The sequence below is a fragment of the Teleopsis dalmanni genome, chromosome 1, assembly GCF_002237135.1.
Source record: "Teleopsis dalmanni isolate 2A chromosome 1, ASM223713v2, whole genome shotgun sequence".
Taxonomy (NCBI): domain Eukaryota; kingdom Metazoa; phylum Arthropoda; class Insecta; order Diptera; family Diopsidae; genus Teleopsis; species Teleopsis dalmanni.
The window spans coordinates 154984629-155002504 of record NC_051846.1 but is presented as its reverse complement, the minus strand read 5'-3'; the positions used below and the strand labels follow the sequence as shown (position 1 = coordinate 155002504).

At 32.9% G+C, this 17876-nt stretch overlaps 3 protein-coding genes across 3 annotated transcripts; 1 reads left to right on the top strand and 2 right to left on the bottom strand.

Moving 5' to 3' along the window:
• Positions 1-1715: 1715 nt before the first annotated feature.
• Positions 1716-5453, bottom strand: LOC119666504. Its single transcript, XM_038075786.1, has one exon. The coding sequence runs from the start codon at positions 5451-5453 to the stop codon at positions 1716-1718; it is 3738 nt and encodes a 1245-aa protein (XP_037931714.1).
• A 7369-nt stretch (positions 5454-12822) lies between these two features.
• Positions 12823-13680, top strand: LOC119666502 (protein ALP1-like; the record flags this gene model as incomplete). Its single annotated transcript, XM_038075785.1, has 1 exon — positions 12823-13680. A coding segment is annotated over exon 1 (858 nt), but the record flags the coding sequence as incomplete, so codon positions are not given.
• Positions 13681-13971: 291 nt separating this feature from the next.
• On the bottom strand, positions 13972-14664 carry LOC119666501. Its single transcript, XM_038075784.1, has 3 exons — positions 14536-14664; positions 14057-14458; positions 13972-13980 (listed from the first exon to the last, which is right to left on the bottom strand). Exons 1-3 carry the CDS (start codon positions 14662-14664, stop codon positions 13972-13974), a joined length of 540 nt encoding a protein of 179 aa, XP_037931712.1.
• Between the last annotated feature and the right edge of the window lie 3212 nt (positions 14665-17876).

The window sequence follows — 17876 nt, the reverse complement described above, 5'->3', positions numbered from 1 at the left end:
TTGTATTCATCGCTGGAGAACCATCCCATCGTTGAGTCGTTGATGATGAAATTTGCTGTATTTTTAAATTGAGAAGTTTTCTTCTTGAATCAGATGAATATTTTGTTGTTACTGATGAAGATGTCTTATATGCCAAGAAATTGAATCCAAGAAACTGTTGTTTTTGTTATTTATGCACATACGTGTCTATTAATGTTTATGAGTTTTTTATTTTTGTTTTGTATAAACGCGCACTGATTTAAAAAGTTGGTTAACATAATTTATAAGATCCTTATGTTTATTTTGATGTTTTAATAACAAACCTTTTGACTTATAGGTTTGTCCACACACAAAACAGTTAAATTTGCACATTTTTAAAGTTAAATTATGTTACTTGCACTTATCGTTCAATAAATTGTTTTTATTTTATAATTTATATTTGTTTTACATTTTTACCACACAATTAATTTTGTATTTTCACAGTTGCATTTTATTGTTACTACACTTATATAATTACTTGCACTTATCATTCTATAAATTGTTCATATTTTATGAATAATATTTTCGTTTTAAAATTTAGTCCTTCCGATTTAGCATAAATTGTTCATTTTTTATTAATAATATTTTCGTTTTAAAATTTAGTCCTTCCGATTTAGTATAAATTGTTAATTTTTTATTAATAATATTTTCGTTTTAAAATTTAGTCCTTCCGATTTAGTATAAATTGTTAATTTTTTATTAATAATATTTTCGTTTTAAAATTTAGTCCTTCCGATTTAGCAGGATCGCCATGTAATTAGTTTATCGTTTCTTCATATTGTATTACTTTAAAAATCAAAGACTTGTCGTTTTGAGTGTTCTTAAGAGACTGCTTTTATTAAAATTTCATTCTTATATCTAACATGATTTCTTACAACTTAATTCCAATAGAATCTTATGTATCGATTCTATTGGTTGATACTTATTTACTTATTTCTAATTGGTTAATATTAATCATAAATACTTGTATTACAGTCATTGGTCTGTCTTGCTCTTTTTATAATTTGTGTTACAGTGGCACACATATGGTCACCAGCTGTAACTAGGGGAAATCATATTGCATGCATACTTACTTGCAATATGATTCCGGAAAACACTTAACATGCTTTATAAACCTCAACCTAAATAGTCAAGCGTATATTAAAAACAATTAAATATGCTGCGAAACTGTTTGTCATAAAGAAATGACAAATAGTATGAGTCGAATTTCCAACTCATAAATTATTTTTATATTTGGCACATTGGGAAATGTGATACGAATCGCATTTCAAGTGTTTTGGGTTAGCTTGTCAAGATAATTACCTCACACAGTACGTTGTGTGTGGTCATGGTTTAAATATATTCATATGACAGTACAACCTCTACGAGCACTGTTTGCAGTTCTTCGCTGGTAAGAAGCGCACTGTTGGTTGTTCGTTGTATGTGGTGTTTTGCCGACTTTACCGCCGCTTCCCATAATCCTCCGAAATGAGGTGCCCTGGGTGGTATGAAGACAAACTCTATGCCCCTTTGTGCAGCATAGTATGCCAGATCGTCCTTGTGCTCTCGAAACGCCTCTATCAGCTCTCTCAGCTTGCGATCGGCACCTACAAAATTTGTCGCATTGTCGCAATAGATTTTTTCTGGGAGTCCTCGTCTTCCGGCAAACCTTTTAAGACAAAAAATAAAACAGTTAGTTGTCAGATCTGTTACAAGTTCTAAATGTATAGCCTTTGACGTGAAACAAACACTGCGATATACATTTTAACTGGTGGTCGACCACGAATTTTCAAAGTGGTGTATACAGGCCCACAAAAATCGACACCGCTAATTAAAAAGGGTCGTAGTGCCTTTAACCGATCTGCAGGTAAGTTTCCCATTACTTGGGTCAACAGCTTAGGTTTGTATCGAAAACAATGTATGCATGCTCTTACGGTTTTACTGCATGCCTTGCTTGAATTTATGACCCAAATTTTTTCACGAAGCAGCACTTCTAAGGCTTTTGGACCAGCATGACAATTGGTTGTATGGAGAAATCGTAAATAAATCTCGACAAAATGCAATTTTATAGGTAACAGCAAGGGAAATTTTGAATCATAAGACAGTGGTGCGTTTAGTAGACGACCTCCTACACGAAGCAAATTGCATGTTCGAGAACCATCTTGGACTGTATGAATGAATGGAGTTAGTTTTTGAATGCTGACTGGTAATTTATGCGACTTCTTCATTTTTTCGATTTCTTCCTTGAATTCGTGATTTTGAATAAATTCAACGATTTTCAAGAATGCCCAATTAAGCTCCTTTGATGTCGGAATAAGAGCGTTGGCTCTCTCATTTTTCTTAGTGATAAAACGTAGAATGTACGCGAAAATTCTCAGCAGTCTTGGGTAAGATGATTGGCTACAGATTAGTTTTGAAATGACATTAGTTTCAATTTCAACTGCTAAAAGTCCGACCTTGACCTTTCGTTTCTCTAAACTTTTCTCATCTGTTGATAGTGGAAAATGATTATTTTTTGGCCAGTTAGTGGCATCTTGAAGCAAATATGATGGGCCACGAAACCAAATTGAGTGAATCAACTCATCTACATCACATCCTCTGGAGACTAAGTCTGCAGGATTTAGCTTTGATGGAACGTGTCTCCAAAGAACTTCGCTCGTCCATTCTTGGATCTCTGCAACTCTGTTTGCTACAAATGTTGCTAAAGTAGATGGGTGAGTTTTAATCCAATGAAGTGTAATTTCAGAGTCCGTCCAAAAATAAACATCCCCGATTTCGCAAGTAATCAACGGCTGAATTCGAGACCATAGTTTAGCCAATAAATGAGCGGCACACAGCTCTAATCTGGGTAATGATTTTGTGCTTAAAGGAGCAACCTTAGATTTGGCAGTTAACAATTCAGAATGAATCCCATTCGAATCATGAATTCGGACGTAGATGCAACAGCCGTACGCTCTCATTGACGCATCGGCGAAACCGTGAATATCGCATTTTATATTTGAATGAATATGAACATACCGCGGAATGGAAATAGAGTCCATCTGAGTCAGGTTGCTTTTAAATGCTTGCCAGCTAGAATCGAGATGCATAGGAATTGACTCATCCCAGTCAAGCTTCTGAAGCCAAAGTTCTTGCAATAAAATTTTTGCCTTAGTCACTATTGGGCATACTAGTCCGAGGGGATCGAAGAGTCGAGCTGATACTGGTAGTATGTTTCTTTTTGTTGCTCGCAAGTCATGAAACTTTTCGTCTACATGGAACTTAAGCGTATCATTCTGGGGAATCCAGTGTATACCTAGCGCCTTTGTGGAATCAGTATTATTAACATTTAGAAAGAAGTCTGACGAGTCATACGTTTTATGGTTTGAAAACCATTTCGCTAATTTAAGTCCAGCCGCATCAAGAATTTCAGTACATTGGGTACGAATTGTTTCCAGTTCCTTCAGACTGTCAGCTCCAGTCAATAGGTCATCGACATAGAAGTCATGTCGGATAACCCTTGCTCCAACTGAATGAGAATTCTTGTACAGGTCACTTAAGTAGTTTAGGCAACGTGTTGCCAAGAAAGGAGCAGGTGAAGTACCATATGTCACTGTGTTCAGTTTATAAACGCTAATCTGATCCGTAGGTTTTTCCCTCCAGAGAATAAGCTGAAAATTGCGATCTGCCTCGTCAACTTCGATTTGACGGTACATTTTTGTAATGTCAGCAGTCATCGCGTATTTGTGCATACGAAAGCGAAGTAGGATTGAATACAATTCTTCTTGTACCGTTGGACCAACCATTAGAATGTCGTTCAACGACACTTGTGAAGATGTTCGGCATGAAGCATCGAACACGACGTGAAGTTTTGTCGAGGTACTCTGAGGTCGCAACACACACTGATGCGGTATATAGTAATGAGGTGTCGAAGAAAAGTTGTCAGTAGTTAATGTCATGTGACCTAAGTCACGATACTCTGCCATAAACTCCATATACAGCTTCTGAAGCATACAGTCTTTCGACAACCTGCGTTCCAGTGAGAGAAAACGATTTTTTGCTGTTTCATATGACTGACCTAGAAGGTTGGGGTTGGACTTGAAAGGAAGCTGCACCTTAAGCCTCCCTGAAGGTAAGCGTAAAATTGTGTTGAGAAACTTGGTCTCACAGTGTTGTTGTTCTATTGTGTATTTTTTGACAGTGAGCTCCTTGGGAATTTCTTCTAATTCCCAGAATTTTTTCACAAGAGAGTTTAAGCAGAAATCACCTGTTGACTTTGCTTCTTGAAGGCGTATTAAATTGCATATCTTAGATACATTACTTGGGACATCTTTATATTTTCCTGATACAATCCATCCAAGTAAAGTTTTTTGGAGAATTGGAACATTAGTACCTTGTTTTATTTGTCCAATCGACAACAGTTCGAAAAAGCTTTCGGCACCAAGTAGAAGATCTATCTTTTGCGGTTTGTGAAAGTGCGGATCAGCAAGTGAAAGATTGGAAGGAACATTCCAATTACTCATTGACACAAATTTGTCGGGTTGGTAAGTGGAGATTGAAGGCATTACCCAAAAATCAGTAGAAAACTCATAAGAGTTAATACGTGATCTCACAGTGGCATGTAATTTTTGCCGTACTGTGGAGTTTGTTTCACCAATGCCAATTAGGTTTAGAGTTTTCGCTTCTTTTTTTAGTTGCAGTCGTTGTGCAAGTTCCTCGGTTATAAGGTTGACTTGAGAACCGGAATCGAGCAGTGCTCTGGCCAGCTGATACTCTCCAGATTTTCCTTGAATGGTTATGACTGCAGTGGCTAGAATAATTTGATCGTCATTCGATGAGCTATGATTCACAGAGGCACGAGAAATAATAGGTTGTTCTGGATTATAAGATAAACCTGTTTGAGGAGTGTTAGTAGAATATTGGTGTAAAAGAGTATGGTGCGACCGATTACACACTCTGCAGCGTGACGCCTTGCATCTAGATACCGTGTGCCCTTTCTTGAGACAATTTATGCATGCCGAAGATGATTTAATGAAATTGAACCGTTCAGTAACTGAGAGGGCAGCAAAGGCGGAGCATGAATTTATTACATGTTCCTTCGCATTACAGAACAAACATCTACTTTCCTCTTGCGAACTATTTTTCTTGCACATAAGTGACGATTTTACATTCTTACCTTGCCAGTTGTCTTGTTTTGGCCTGTTCGATCGAGACCTTGACGTAGAAGCTTCGTCAGCAGAAATGTGTTGGTATCGCTTATTTAACGCAGTCTCGCAATCAGACCAGAGCGGCAGCTTATTGTAATCTAATTGCTCCTCCCATTTAGATTTCGTGGCGGCATCGACTCTTGACATGACTAAATGAATAAGAATCGCATTTGAAATGTTCTTATCATCTCCTATTGACAATAGGGACTCATATATGGCAGAAACAGTATCTATGATATTGCGTAATGCAGAAGCAGATGGCTTGTTCATTTCTGGCAGTTCAAAAAGCTGCGAGATACTATCGATAAAGATTAGACAAGTGTTATCGTAAACTCTTTTTAAACTAGCTAATGCCTTTGAGTAATTAGTTTTCAGTGAGTTGAAATGCCTTAACTGTACCAAGAGCTTCGTCAGACAAACACGAAATGAGATGATTGAATTTTTCAATATCACTTAGCGACTGATCATTGTGCACTAAGCTTTCAAAAAGGCTTATGAAGTTTTTGTACTCAGAATGTTTCCCACTAAATTTAGGTAAACGCATACTTGGCAGCCTGGAACGATGATTGCTGCATTCATGCGAAGTATCAGGGATACTAGACTTGCGGTTTTTACCTAACGCCTGTAGAAACAATGATTTCGAAGCAACGCAGATTTCTTCTAGATCTGGCCGAAATACATCAAACTCGTTGATACACTCTATTTTTTGTTGGCAAGTCATGGCCTGTTTAATGTATGAATTGAGAATGTCCAACCTACATTCCAGTTCTACAGGGTTTAAATCAACAGTTTTTTCAGAAATTACTTTTTTAATACGCAAGATACTGGCCACTACAGTTTCTCGCTGCTGGAGTAGTTTATCCAATTCTTCATTTTTTTGTGGGGATGATGCTCGCTTTTTGGTTGACATAGTGAACACAATTTACTAAATTTTTTAAGAGAGAAGGCAATGCAGCGCAAAGAACGATAAGAGTATTTGAATACTGTTGAGCGACGGTTGTAAGTAAATTCCAACAAAGTAAACGCGAGAAATTAGCGAAACGAAAGATGCACTCACTTTGTTTATAGAATAATAAAAAACGATAAATAATCAATATTGTGATTATGGGTAAATTCCAACAAAGTGGTTGCAAGTAACTGGCGAAAACGAAAACGAAAAATGCATTCACTTTGTATATAATTTGCCCCTGCAAATTACTCAATTATTTGTATTAAATAATTGGATTTACCGAACGTATTTGTTAATGAAGCTCAACCTCAGCTTCGTAAATTTGTTTCACGTTTATCAAATAATTTATTATAGAAATAGAAAAATATATGTGTTTTAAAAGTGCAAATAATTACCAGTGCAAAGTTATTTAAAATACTTTCTTGACTATTTTGTTTAGTCAGAGCATGACCTGGTACAACAATTTCATTATTTGCACTTTCTTACCTGGCAAACGGCAGTGGTGTTACAGTGGCACGCTATCCAGAAAAAAAAAACGAAAACCAACAGCAGCGGTGAATAGCAGCGACAATCTGCAGCAGCAGCGAACAGCAATGAAGAACAGTATAACAGCAGCGATATATAGTAGCAGCGAACTGCGATGAAGAGCAATAGCAGTTAATGACAGCAGCGAACTGCGATGAAGAGCTGAAGCAATGAATGACAGCAGCGATGTATAGTAGCAGCGAACTGCGATGAAGAGCTGAAGCAGTGAATGGCAGCAGCGATATGCAGTAGCAGCGAACAGCGACGAAGAGCAATAGCAGTTAATGACAGCAGCGATCTGCTGGCAGCGAACAGCAATGAAGAACAGTATAACAGCAGTCTGCACGTGTTTCCTTTTACAATAGCGGTTTTTTCACTAGCTGATGCTGGTATTTTACAAATCCAGTTACTGCTTGCGGAATTTTCCTTTTACTCAATTTTACTGATATTCACTTCACAACCACTTCACACGCGGCAAATAAACCATAAAGAACGAATCAATATTACGATGCTACCAGTTGCAGCTCTAGAATATATTCACGAAATTTAGTTTAAAAAATTTTTTTTTTTTTTTATTAGCGGTTTTTGTCTGGTGCTGATACTTCACCACACCGACATTCACCGAACAATGATCACTAAATTTCACTTTTCGTAATTTTTTAAATTATTTATTATTTAATTTCAAGTCCCTGCTCGGGCGCCAATGAAAAATACAAGAGTTTTTGTATTTTTTGAAGTTATAATAAAAAAAAACTAAAATTATATTTTTTATAATTTGTATGAGTTTGTATTTATTGAAATTAATTCACTTAAAAGATTAATTTATTAATTTAATTTATTAATTAATTATTAATTAATTTATTTAAAAGATTGAAATTTAAAAGAAATTTTAAAGAAAAAATATCAAAGAACAAAACGCGTGCTGTTCACTTGGGACTTGAAATGCAAGAGAGAGAATCAAAAAACCCAGTTCAGTCTGGAAGCTAAAGAACTGTATAAAATTAAAGTTGTTGTTTTTTTTAAGATTACCGTATGTAATGTGCAAGGTTGACGAAAGTCAACATTGGGTTGCATATTGACAATAAAAATGAGCAGCACGCGTTTTATTTTAACTACTTTAAACAAAAAATGCAATATAAAAATGAAAACATTCAACAGTTACTTTAAATTATTCGGAACACTTGAGTGTTTTGTGTTATGTGTGATCTTGTACCCATATCACATTACAATTTGATGAAAACCTGACTCTAAGTCTATTGTAGAAAAGTATTTGGCTTTCCCGAGATTTGATAAGATTATACTGGTATCAGGGATTGGATACCTGTCAGGAATGGTTTGATCATTCAATTTTTTAAAGTCAATAACTAGTCTATGTTTTGGGGTACCATCAGGATTTTGTCCTTTTTTGGATACAACCCATATTGGAGAATTATATGGACTATTACTAGCTTGAATAATGTTGGATTCCAACATTCTTGAAATCTCTTCATTCACAAATGAATTGACAGAGAATGGGTAAGGGTACTGCTTGCTCCAGATAGGAGAATCAGATTCAGTTCTGATTTCAGCCCTTATATCGGTTCTGAATGGTAATTCCATATTTGTTTTAGAATGAAGTTTATTTATTTTATTTTTTAAGGTGGCTTCAAGGCTAACCTTTTTTCGTATTTCCCCTAAATAGCTCTCATTTTCATTGTACGTGATATTATCTTTTATCCGTACATTTAAAGATCCTAATGTAGAAGTTTCCATTAAGGCATCTTGAGAATATAATTCAGAAATATCGTTTTCTGAACTCTCTTTAATATTATTTATTAATGGTGGGTGAACATGTTCCCCATTTATATTTTTATTTAAATTTTCATTTTTGCTGGTATAACCGTCGGCTGGCTTTTCAGGATTTATTTTTCCCGAAATATTATTTAATTTATTTGATTTTTTATTTTTACCGGTATTATCTTCGGCTGGCTTTTCAAAATTATTCTTTCCCGAAATATTATTTAATTTATTTGATTTTTTATTTTTGCCGGTATTATCTTCGGGTGGCTTTCCAGGATTATTCTTTCCCGCTGTGGCACAAGCTGTGCCACCTGTATCTATTAAAATTTGGAGGTTTCTGTCTATTCCTTTGTCCCTCCTGTAAATGAAAGGGAGTCTGATGTTGGACCTAAAAAATGGTTCTCATTAATATTATTGACTCTCTTCTCCTTTATATTGTGACGACTAAATTTTTTTGAATAAATTTTAGTCTTGCCACAATACGCACTTCACACATATTTAAAAATGATGACGTCAAAGTTACCTATAATGAAATAAAATTTGATGTTGTGTAAGCTAACATATCAAAAGAATGCTATACATACCTTGAAATACCCTTGTGAATATTTATTTTAATTAATATAATTCGAACAATATTAATTAAAATAAATTTAAATTACTTTTCGCGAACCGCATGAAACACATTGTATTAAAAGGCAAAAAAAACAAAGCATGATCAAAACAAAAATAGAAAAAATGAGAAATGTCATTTTTTAATTTGTTTTGTGCATTTCGGTTGATCGTAAAAATGTTGCAGCGGATAATAAAAGGGAAAAAAGCTGTGAGTGCAGTTTAAAGCTTTCAGAAGCCTGAAAAGAAACCAACAGAATACCTGATGAGGGGAAATGTTGAGGGCATTGACCGAACAACGGCTAGCAAAAAAGTCCGCTCGACGCAGTTAGAAAAAAGGAGAATAAAAGGCGCAAGCGGAGGAGTTTCTGTCTCTTGGCTCGTGGTTATGTTGAACGCAACGCATCGTACCGGTGGTGTTAATTACTTAGTTTTTTTTTTTAAATAAATAAAAAAAAAAAAAGTTTTCTTTGCATTTTTTATATAACAATTAAAACTACTTTAATATTAATTTAACCAGTGGAAATAAAATTCTTAAAATTGTGTAATTTTCTTTTTATAATATATAAAGAAACAAAAAAAAAATTGAAATAGTTTTGTCGACACGGCGCGAAACGGGATAATAGTGTTAATAGCCACAGTATAAAAGAAATAATTGACGGCTTTAACAGTGGTCAATTAAAAGATTTTGTACTCGTGCTCGTTCGAACGTATAAACGTGTTGACACCACAAGCAAAAGACGTGGCGCGGCTTGGGTGTCTCTTTGTCTCCGATACGTGGCAAAGCTTAAATTGATTGGTGTTTCCTGATAATCATCGCTGGACGTTGTAAGCAGCCCTGATGTACCAGAGAGGGTAAGACTTATATATGTATAAAATACAGTGCAGATTTTCGCGTAAGTAACTTCAATGTATAAGCGCGAATTTATAAGTTATTTTATTTAAATCGGACGAATTGCTTAAAAATTAACAAATTCCAAATTGTATAATTGTATAATTTAAATGGAAATGAGAAAAGTAACAACAAGGCAATCACAATCGTAACGGCTTCAAGTTAAGCGCATAGGAGCATAAACTTTCTAAACACAACAAGCTCATGAATTATTAGTTCTTATGAAATAGAATCTATGAAAAAAAAATGTATCTTTGTAAAAATTGAAATTAAACAACTGAAAACAAGATATTTGTGAAAAAAATGTATTCTGTTATATGCAAACATAATCGTAATTAATTATAAAGTGTAACATTAAAAATTTAATTACTTAATCCACATTTAAGGAATGTAAAAATATTACATAAAATTCTAAGTGAAATACCAAAGTAATCTTCACACGACTACGCTTAATATAAATTCTTCTTCCCTTATATTTTTATTTAAAAACATTTTATGAGTTTTTTTATAAATTTTGTTGTATTTAAGTGAACACAAAAATGCATTTATAAAACGTTAAACTTAAAATATGATTAATTAATATTATTTTTTTTAAAAAATTGAAATCAGTTAAATAGTATTTGCTTATTATTATCTACGAGTAATTGTAAAGATATTATTTGATAAATTGTTTTTTTTTATTTAAAATACATTTATGGTTATACATATATTACAAATTGTTCAATAAAATTGAAATCAGTTAAATATTATTTACTTATTATTATCTACGAGTAATTGTAAAGATATTATTTGATAAATTGTTTTTTTATTTTAAAATACATTTATTGTTATACATATATTACAAATTGTTCAATAAAGAAAAAAACTTGAATTCTAAAATAATTACTTTGTTGTACGGCATCTTACTTCAACGGTAGAAACGACAGTAGTTGAACGCTGGGTCCCCGCGAATAGAAATTTTCTTGTAAGACCTTGGACTAGGCTGAGAACTACCCCGGCTAGGAAAAATTAGGTCCATTACAATATGGTTTACTCGCTGGGCCTTTGCCTGCCGTTGATTGCTGTTTTCGCTACTTTCACGACGATGTTTTAAATTATTGAAGGGTCGTTGCATCCTTCCATGATTTTGTGGTGATCCATTTGGATTCCAAAAATTGTTGTTGTTTCCTCGAAACTGTGGTATATGTCTGTTTTGAGGATGTGACCTTTGTTGTATGGATGTATCAACATCCATTGGTTCAGGCTTAGGAAAATTATTTTGCCTAGGTTTATTTACATTTGCGCGATTAAAGCGCAAGTTATTGGAGAAATTGTTCTGGTTAAAAGTTTTCCTCTGATCAGAGAATTGGAATGCGAATTTTGCACGCAAATTATTCGAGCTCTGCTTCCAGCTCCTGAGCTTTAGCTAGTGCATTGGGTAAATCAGTTCGTGACAGGGAAAATAATATGTCATTTAATGGAGCGTGTAGCCCAGTAATGTACACTCTTAAGGCATTCTGGCGATTTTTGTTATTTAATCCTCGTGTAATGGACGAGTCATTGCCGTGAGTCATTATTGTTATGTTGATTAAGAGGGTTAATTTTTTATTAACCAGATTATAACGGTCAAGGACTGTGGATGAGCTTTGTCTAAGGATACTCATCTCTTGTTCAATGACATGAATTGGACGCTTGTCAGCATAAGCAAAATCGAGTCTGCTTATAATGGCGTCATAATTAAGGACAGTTCCATGACTTGTTAGTAAATCGTTTCCTTGATGAACTATTTTATTCCTTAATATAGTTAGGGCAGCAAAATATTTTCGACTACCTCTAATGTAAAGGCTCATACAATTATGAGCTACTTCCCTCCAACTAATATAAGAATTTTGATTTCCAGTGAATTCTGGAATAGATTTTATTATGTCTAGACTTTCGTCACACGCTATTGTCTCGTCTATTGTTTGTGGTTCGTATTCCACTACGTTATTTGTACCTGTCAGTGCTTGAATTGACAGAGATCAATCTGCTGATTGTCTCTTGGGTTATTGTAGTTGAAGGCGTAGTGTTTGTGGCCATTTTAGAAAAGTTTTTCACTAAGTTATCCAGGATTTTTTACTATTAATGTATAAAAATGATATCAAATATCCAATGCTAACGAAAAAAAAATTTTACAGACCTTTCTTGTCTGAGAGAAAATTATTACAAGTTTCAATTATTACAACCCACAAATTTGTTTAAATATGTATGATATATATTTTTTAGTAAATATAAATATTCTTTCTTTAATGCACCCAGCGTAAACGCGGTTATAGTGCTCGAAAGAATTGGTTTTAAATTAAATTTATTTAATTTAGTTAAAATTTTCTTTAGGCTACTCTGGTCTTATTATTAGGATGCAAATAAAATTCAATTTATTTCATTTTTCACCAGACGTTTCGTTGGTTATTTTCCAACATCTTCAGGGGTATCTAAAATATTTTTTATTTAATAATTATGATTTTTATTTTTAATTTTTATAACACAATGTGAAAATATATATATAATATAATTTGTGATATTGTATACAAGTTAGAAGAAATTTAAGATGTTCTATTTGTTTTACTAATTGTTTCTTTTTCCTGCAATATGCTTTCATGTCTGTGCATGTGTCAATATTGTATTTGAACTTAATGTGGTTGAAAAAGTTCTTCATTGTTTAAATCTTAATTATTAAATATTAAAATATTTTTTTGGTTTGTTTGGTAAGCCTTCCAAATTTGTTTTATTAATAATGGAATTTTTAACCAGTACGTTTTATTGTTTTAGTTAAAATTTTCTTTAGGCTACTCTGGTCTTATTATTAGGATGCATTTTAGATACCCCTGAAGATGTTGAAAAATAACCAACGAAACGTCGGGTGAAAAATGAAACATGTAAGCTGCAGAAAGTCTGTCTATATATATCTTTGGTACGTTGGTAATACAGTAACTTATAGACAATTAGGAAATCTCTTTGGAGTGTCAGTTTCTACAGCATGGTCAACAGTAAAAACTGTTGCTACGTTTTTGATTTCCATAGGCCGAGATTATGTATCATGGCCACGAGGAGTCGCTGCATTAGATATAATAAATACATTTGAACGTAAACACAAAATACCAGGCATTATCGGAGCAATCGATTGTACACACATTCCCATTAAAAAACCACAAAACCATGGAGAAGATTACTTTAATCGCAAGCAACGTTATAGTATCGTTCTCCAAGCTGTTGTGGATGCCAATAAAAATTTTATTGAAGTTACTTGCGGAGAACCTGGATCTTTGCATGATTACAGAGTTTTGAGAAGGTCAAAGCTATATAGAATGGCACAATCAAGATACGAAGAAATATTTCCAAACTCAACATTTATTATTGGAGATTCTGCTTATCCTTCTACAAACTGGATTGTGTCACCTTACAAAAATTATGGGAATTTAACCGATAGTCAAAAAAAATTTAATGAAAAACACTCATCTGCTCGTATTGTAGTTGAGAACGCTTTTGGTTTACTAAAAACTCGTTTCCGAAGATTATTAAAATTTACGGAGCAGACAATTTTGGCTGCAATAACAAATATAGTTGTAAGCGTTTGTATTTTACATAATATTTGTATTATAAAGGATGATTTGTTTGAGAATGCTGAATCAAATAGTCAAAACAATGACGAACAGCAAGCTGATGAAGAGCATGAATTAGATCATGGTAATAATAGAAGGGAAAGACTTTTTAATTATTTGTTAAGAAAAGGTGTTATATAAGTTTATTAATTAATATATTTATTGTAATTTTTTAAATAGAAAATTTTGTTACATTTATAGAAACTAACTTAACTTAGTTCAATAAGTAATAATATTTTAATGTGTAAATATTTTGTAATTTATTTATTAATAGCATAAATTATATTTTATAAAATATTTACATATTTTGCGTAAGTTTTTCAAGTAACTTGAATTTATTTTCTTCCAATTTCAATTTTCTTTCCTCTAATTTCAATTCATTATCCCATTTCTTAATTATTTTTTGCTTCAGTTCATTCATAGTTTCTTTAAAAAATTTTAATTTCTCTTCCTCTATTCTTTTCTTAACAAATAATTTGTTATCATAATATTCTAGACGCACAGATTTTCTTTTGCGGTTAAATTTTGAAGGTTGTGGCAATTCCAGCATTTGCAATTCCTGCGTTGATGATTGTTGCGTCGGCGATTCCTGCGTTGGAGATTCCTGCGTTGGCGATTCTTCCGTTGGTGATTCTTGCGTTGGCGATAGCTCAGCGTGCGTTTGCACAATGTTTATTTCCAACTCTTCCAGCACCTCTATGTCTTCAACATAGCTGTCAAACCCTAACGTCGCAGTGTGATTATTTGAAATAATTGGTTTATCACCAAATATTTCGTTCATCAACTCCATGTAGGGTGGTAAGCATGGCGATGCACCAGTCCGTCTGTTGTTATCTTTGGCTGCTTTAAATGCACTTAGAAGTGTGCGCATTTTTCTTTCTAAGCAGACTGGAGTAAAGTCATCCTAAAATAAATATTTTTTTTAATATAATTTAATTTATTTTTTTATTCAAATGATTGCAGAAGTTATGCGATACTTACTGCAATTCCATGTGCTATCATGTCCTCAAGTACATGTTGATATCCAAGTCTTTTTTTCTGGTTTCCATAAACTCTTCCTTTCGTGCCAAGTAGCACTCTAGAAAACACTTCGTTTCCTTTGTGGTCCATAGTTTACGTGTATTTCAAAAAATTTTTTAGAAAAACTTCAAAAATTATGTTTGTTTAATTAATTTTACGTATGTAAATTACAAATTAAATGAAATAAAATAAATGTTACTTGGTAATAACTAACATAATAAAAAATTCAATGTGCTTAATACTTACGATTTCTCCATTCTTATTATTTCTTCGTTACTTTTCAAGATTTTTCAAATTTTTGAATTCTGTTTGAATTTTTATTTCCTCAATTTTTGACATTTGATTGCACTATTCGTTGGAATTTTCAATGAAGGTTCACAATAGTTCGCTTATTGCGTTGGTAACATTTTTTTTTTTACTGGCCGATGTGGTTGGCCAGCATAACTATGCTGGCCGATGTAGAGAAAATAGTGTTGTTGTTTTGCGTACATTGCGGCCAGTATAGGCCTGCATAGGCCAACAACTTGCTGTTTTTTGCCGTACTTGCGAGCCACCGAATACGCCTAATATTAATACACATGTTGTTCTTCTTGTGATTACTTTTATTGTTGTTGCTCCAAAGGTTGCTGCAATTTTTTGTAGTTTGTGTTCAGCATTTATTAAGAATTTCAACGTTTTTTCGTTTTGTTGTTTGTTTTATTAGATTTTGATGAATTATTAAAAATTTTTAATAGATGTTTTATTTAAACAAGTAGAGTATATATAACAAAATTATACATAAATATTGTTGTTGTCCTATATTGCCAAATAATACACACATGGAGTTCGGTTTACGGTCACTTTATTTAACTTTTATTATATTCTCTAGAGCCTAACTGCTGTCGCATACACATTATACATTTCTGTGATAGCTTTTCAGTTTGCAAGAATTTTAAATATCAATTAGTTTGAATAATTTAATCTAGTATTTAAGTTAACTAAATTTTTCTAAAAGCGATTATTTATTAAAACTAGACACAGTTTTTTTTCTAAATTTGATTTTTGTTTAATAAAATTTGTTTTATCATTTCAATTTACTTGTGTCTCGATTTTAGTTACTGATTAAAACGTTTTTGTTTTCTGGCCCACACATATTATAATTTAATTTTAACAAAATTGCAGTAAATGCTTATATTTTAACACCACAAAATAGTACAAAATTATATCAGCAAACAAGTTCCAATTAATAAAAAAATATGTAATGAGTTTAAATATATTTTATCATAAACGCAAAGCCTTTACCTGCTGGAACTTCTGCAATATTCGCTACTTTCTCATTTTCAGAGCTTTTATTTAGTAGCCTTTTGTACACATAATAGTCTTTCTTGATGTGACCTTTTTTTCCACATTTTATCATCATTTTAGAACGATTTTTAAAGGCTTTAAATTTGTTTCTGTTTTTAAAATAACTTGTATTTATTTTATTTTTATAACTTTCATTTTTGCACACCGCTTGTAAAATTTTTGTACTCTTTAGATTCACTTTTTAATTTTATCTCGTGATTAAAAAACCGATTTTTTACAAATGCTAGCGTTAAATTATCTTCGGATAATGTCTCAATGGCAGTTATAATTCCATCATAAGATGATGGCAGTGTTAAAAGTAAAAGAGACACTTTGTCCATTTCGTTAGCTCCCGAAGCTAATAACTCACTTATTAAATCATCAAATACCTTAAAATGGTTTACTAACGGGAAATCCCCTTTTAATTTTAAAGACAATAGTCTTTTTCGCACTGCTAATTGCGATGCTAAGCTTTTTCGTTCGTATATTGCATCTAGGTTTTTAAAAATTTGTTTTGCAGTATATTCAGTACTTGCAAAACTTAGAAACGAGTCACTTAAATATTCGATTATGACACTTTTAGCACTTCTTTCGGTTTTATGCCATTCTTCGGTAATTGTTTCTGGAATTTTACCATCGATTACTTTTAAGGCATCATTTTCAGCCAATAGTGCTCTAATTCTGAATTTCCATATAGAGTATTTTTCACCATCAAATGGTTTAATGTTTCTTTTTATTTTTTCCATATTCACGTCACTTCAAGCTGCAAAATGATATTAAACTCCAAAAATATTATGCACTTCAATTTGATTGTCTGCTCTTTCTAAAACAAGCAAATTCTAAGAACAGACAATAACAACAATGCATACGAGACATGGTGCCTGTCTGCCTATTGCAATTAGTGATTTCTTTAAATACGAATTTACGTGATCTATGTATTTTGTTATTGGGGTAAAACCACACAAACAAAATACAGTTCTATTTAATAACTGTATATCCAACAGACTCTTTTAAAATGGACCGTTTATGCTCAACCTTTGCTAATGACTGTTTTAAAATGGACCGTTTATGCTCAACCTTTGCTAACGACTGATTTCTTCAAAGATTTTTCTTTGATGTCTGAAGTCGTTCATGGAAGTTTTTGGATTGGATTTGACCAATCAAATTATAGCTTCTAAAAAAAAAACTATTTTTCTTAGATATTTCTTTTCTTTTTGTTTTAGATTCTATGCTAAATTTTCTTGCTTGTTCAATTGATAACCTAAGCCATACTTTTAATTCATTTGCATAATCGTCTGTTTATTTTCTATGTTTTCATTAGGTAATGCTGGTCGTTTACCAAATACTAGTTTATGTGGTGTATAACCTGTGTCGACATAGGGAGCAGTATTATATGCGAATGTATAATGCGGTACCCATTTGTCCCAATTATCATCTATGGTTCCTTTCTATGGTACCTACTGTTTCGTAGTGGTATGGGGTTGAAAAGATTTGTTTTATCCCCATAATTTCTGTAACTTTGGCTAACAATTCATTTAGGAACTCTGTACCTCTATCTGATTTTAATATTTTGAAAGAACCGGATTTTAATATCAGTTGTTCTACTAGTGTTTTCGCTATTGTTGTGGCAACTTTGCTAACTATCGGGTGTGCAATAATGAATTAGCTTAATTCACACTGCATCGTTAAGATGTACCTGTATCCATTAGATGGTCTTAAAGGTCCAACGGTGTCAATTTCCACAGTTTCGAAAGTTGTATTTGGGGTTGACATTATTTGAAGTTCTTCCCTGTTATGTCGTATTTGTTTGTTGCGTTGACATTTTTCGCAAGTGTTGATATATTTGTGGACCATTTGTTTCATCTTTTTCCAACTGTATTTTTGTTTTAGTTTGGTAAATGTTTTACGTACTCCTAGATGTCCGCTGAGAGCATTGTTATGATGTTCTTCGATTAATTTAAATCTTGTTGTTATGTCCG

Coding starts and splice junctions, on each gene's coding strand:
- LOC119666501 (XM_038075784.1), bottom strand. CDS start 14,664: ATGGACCACAAAGGAAACGAAGTGTTTTCTAGAGTGCTACTTGGCACG. Junction 14,459..14,535: donor TGATAGCACATGGAATTGCA/GTAAGTATCGCA, acceptor TATTTATTTTAG/GATGACTTTACTCCAGTCTG.
- LOC119666504 (XM_038075786.1), bottom strand. CDS start 5,453: ATGAACAAGCCATCTGCTTCTGCATTACGCAATATCATAGATACTGTT.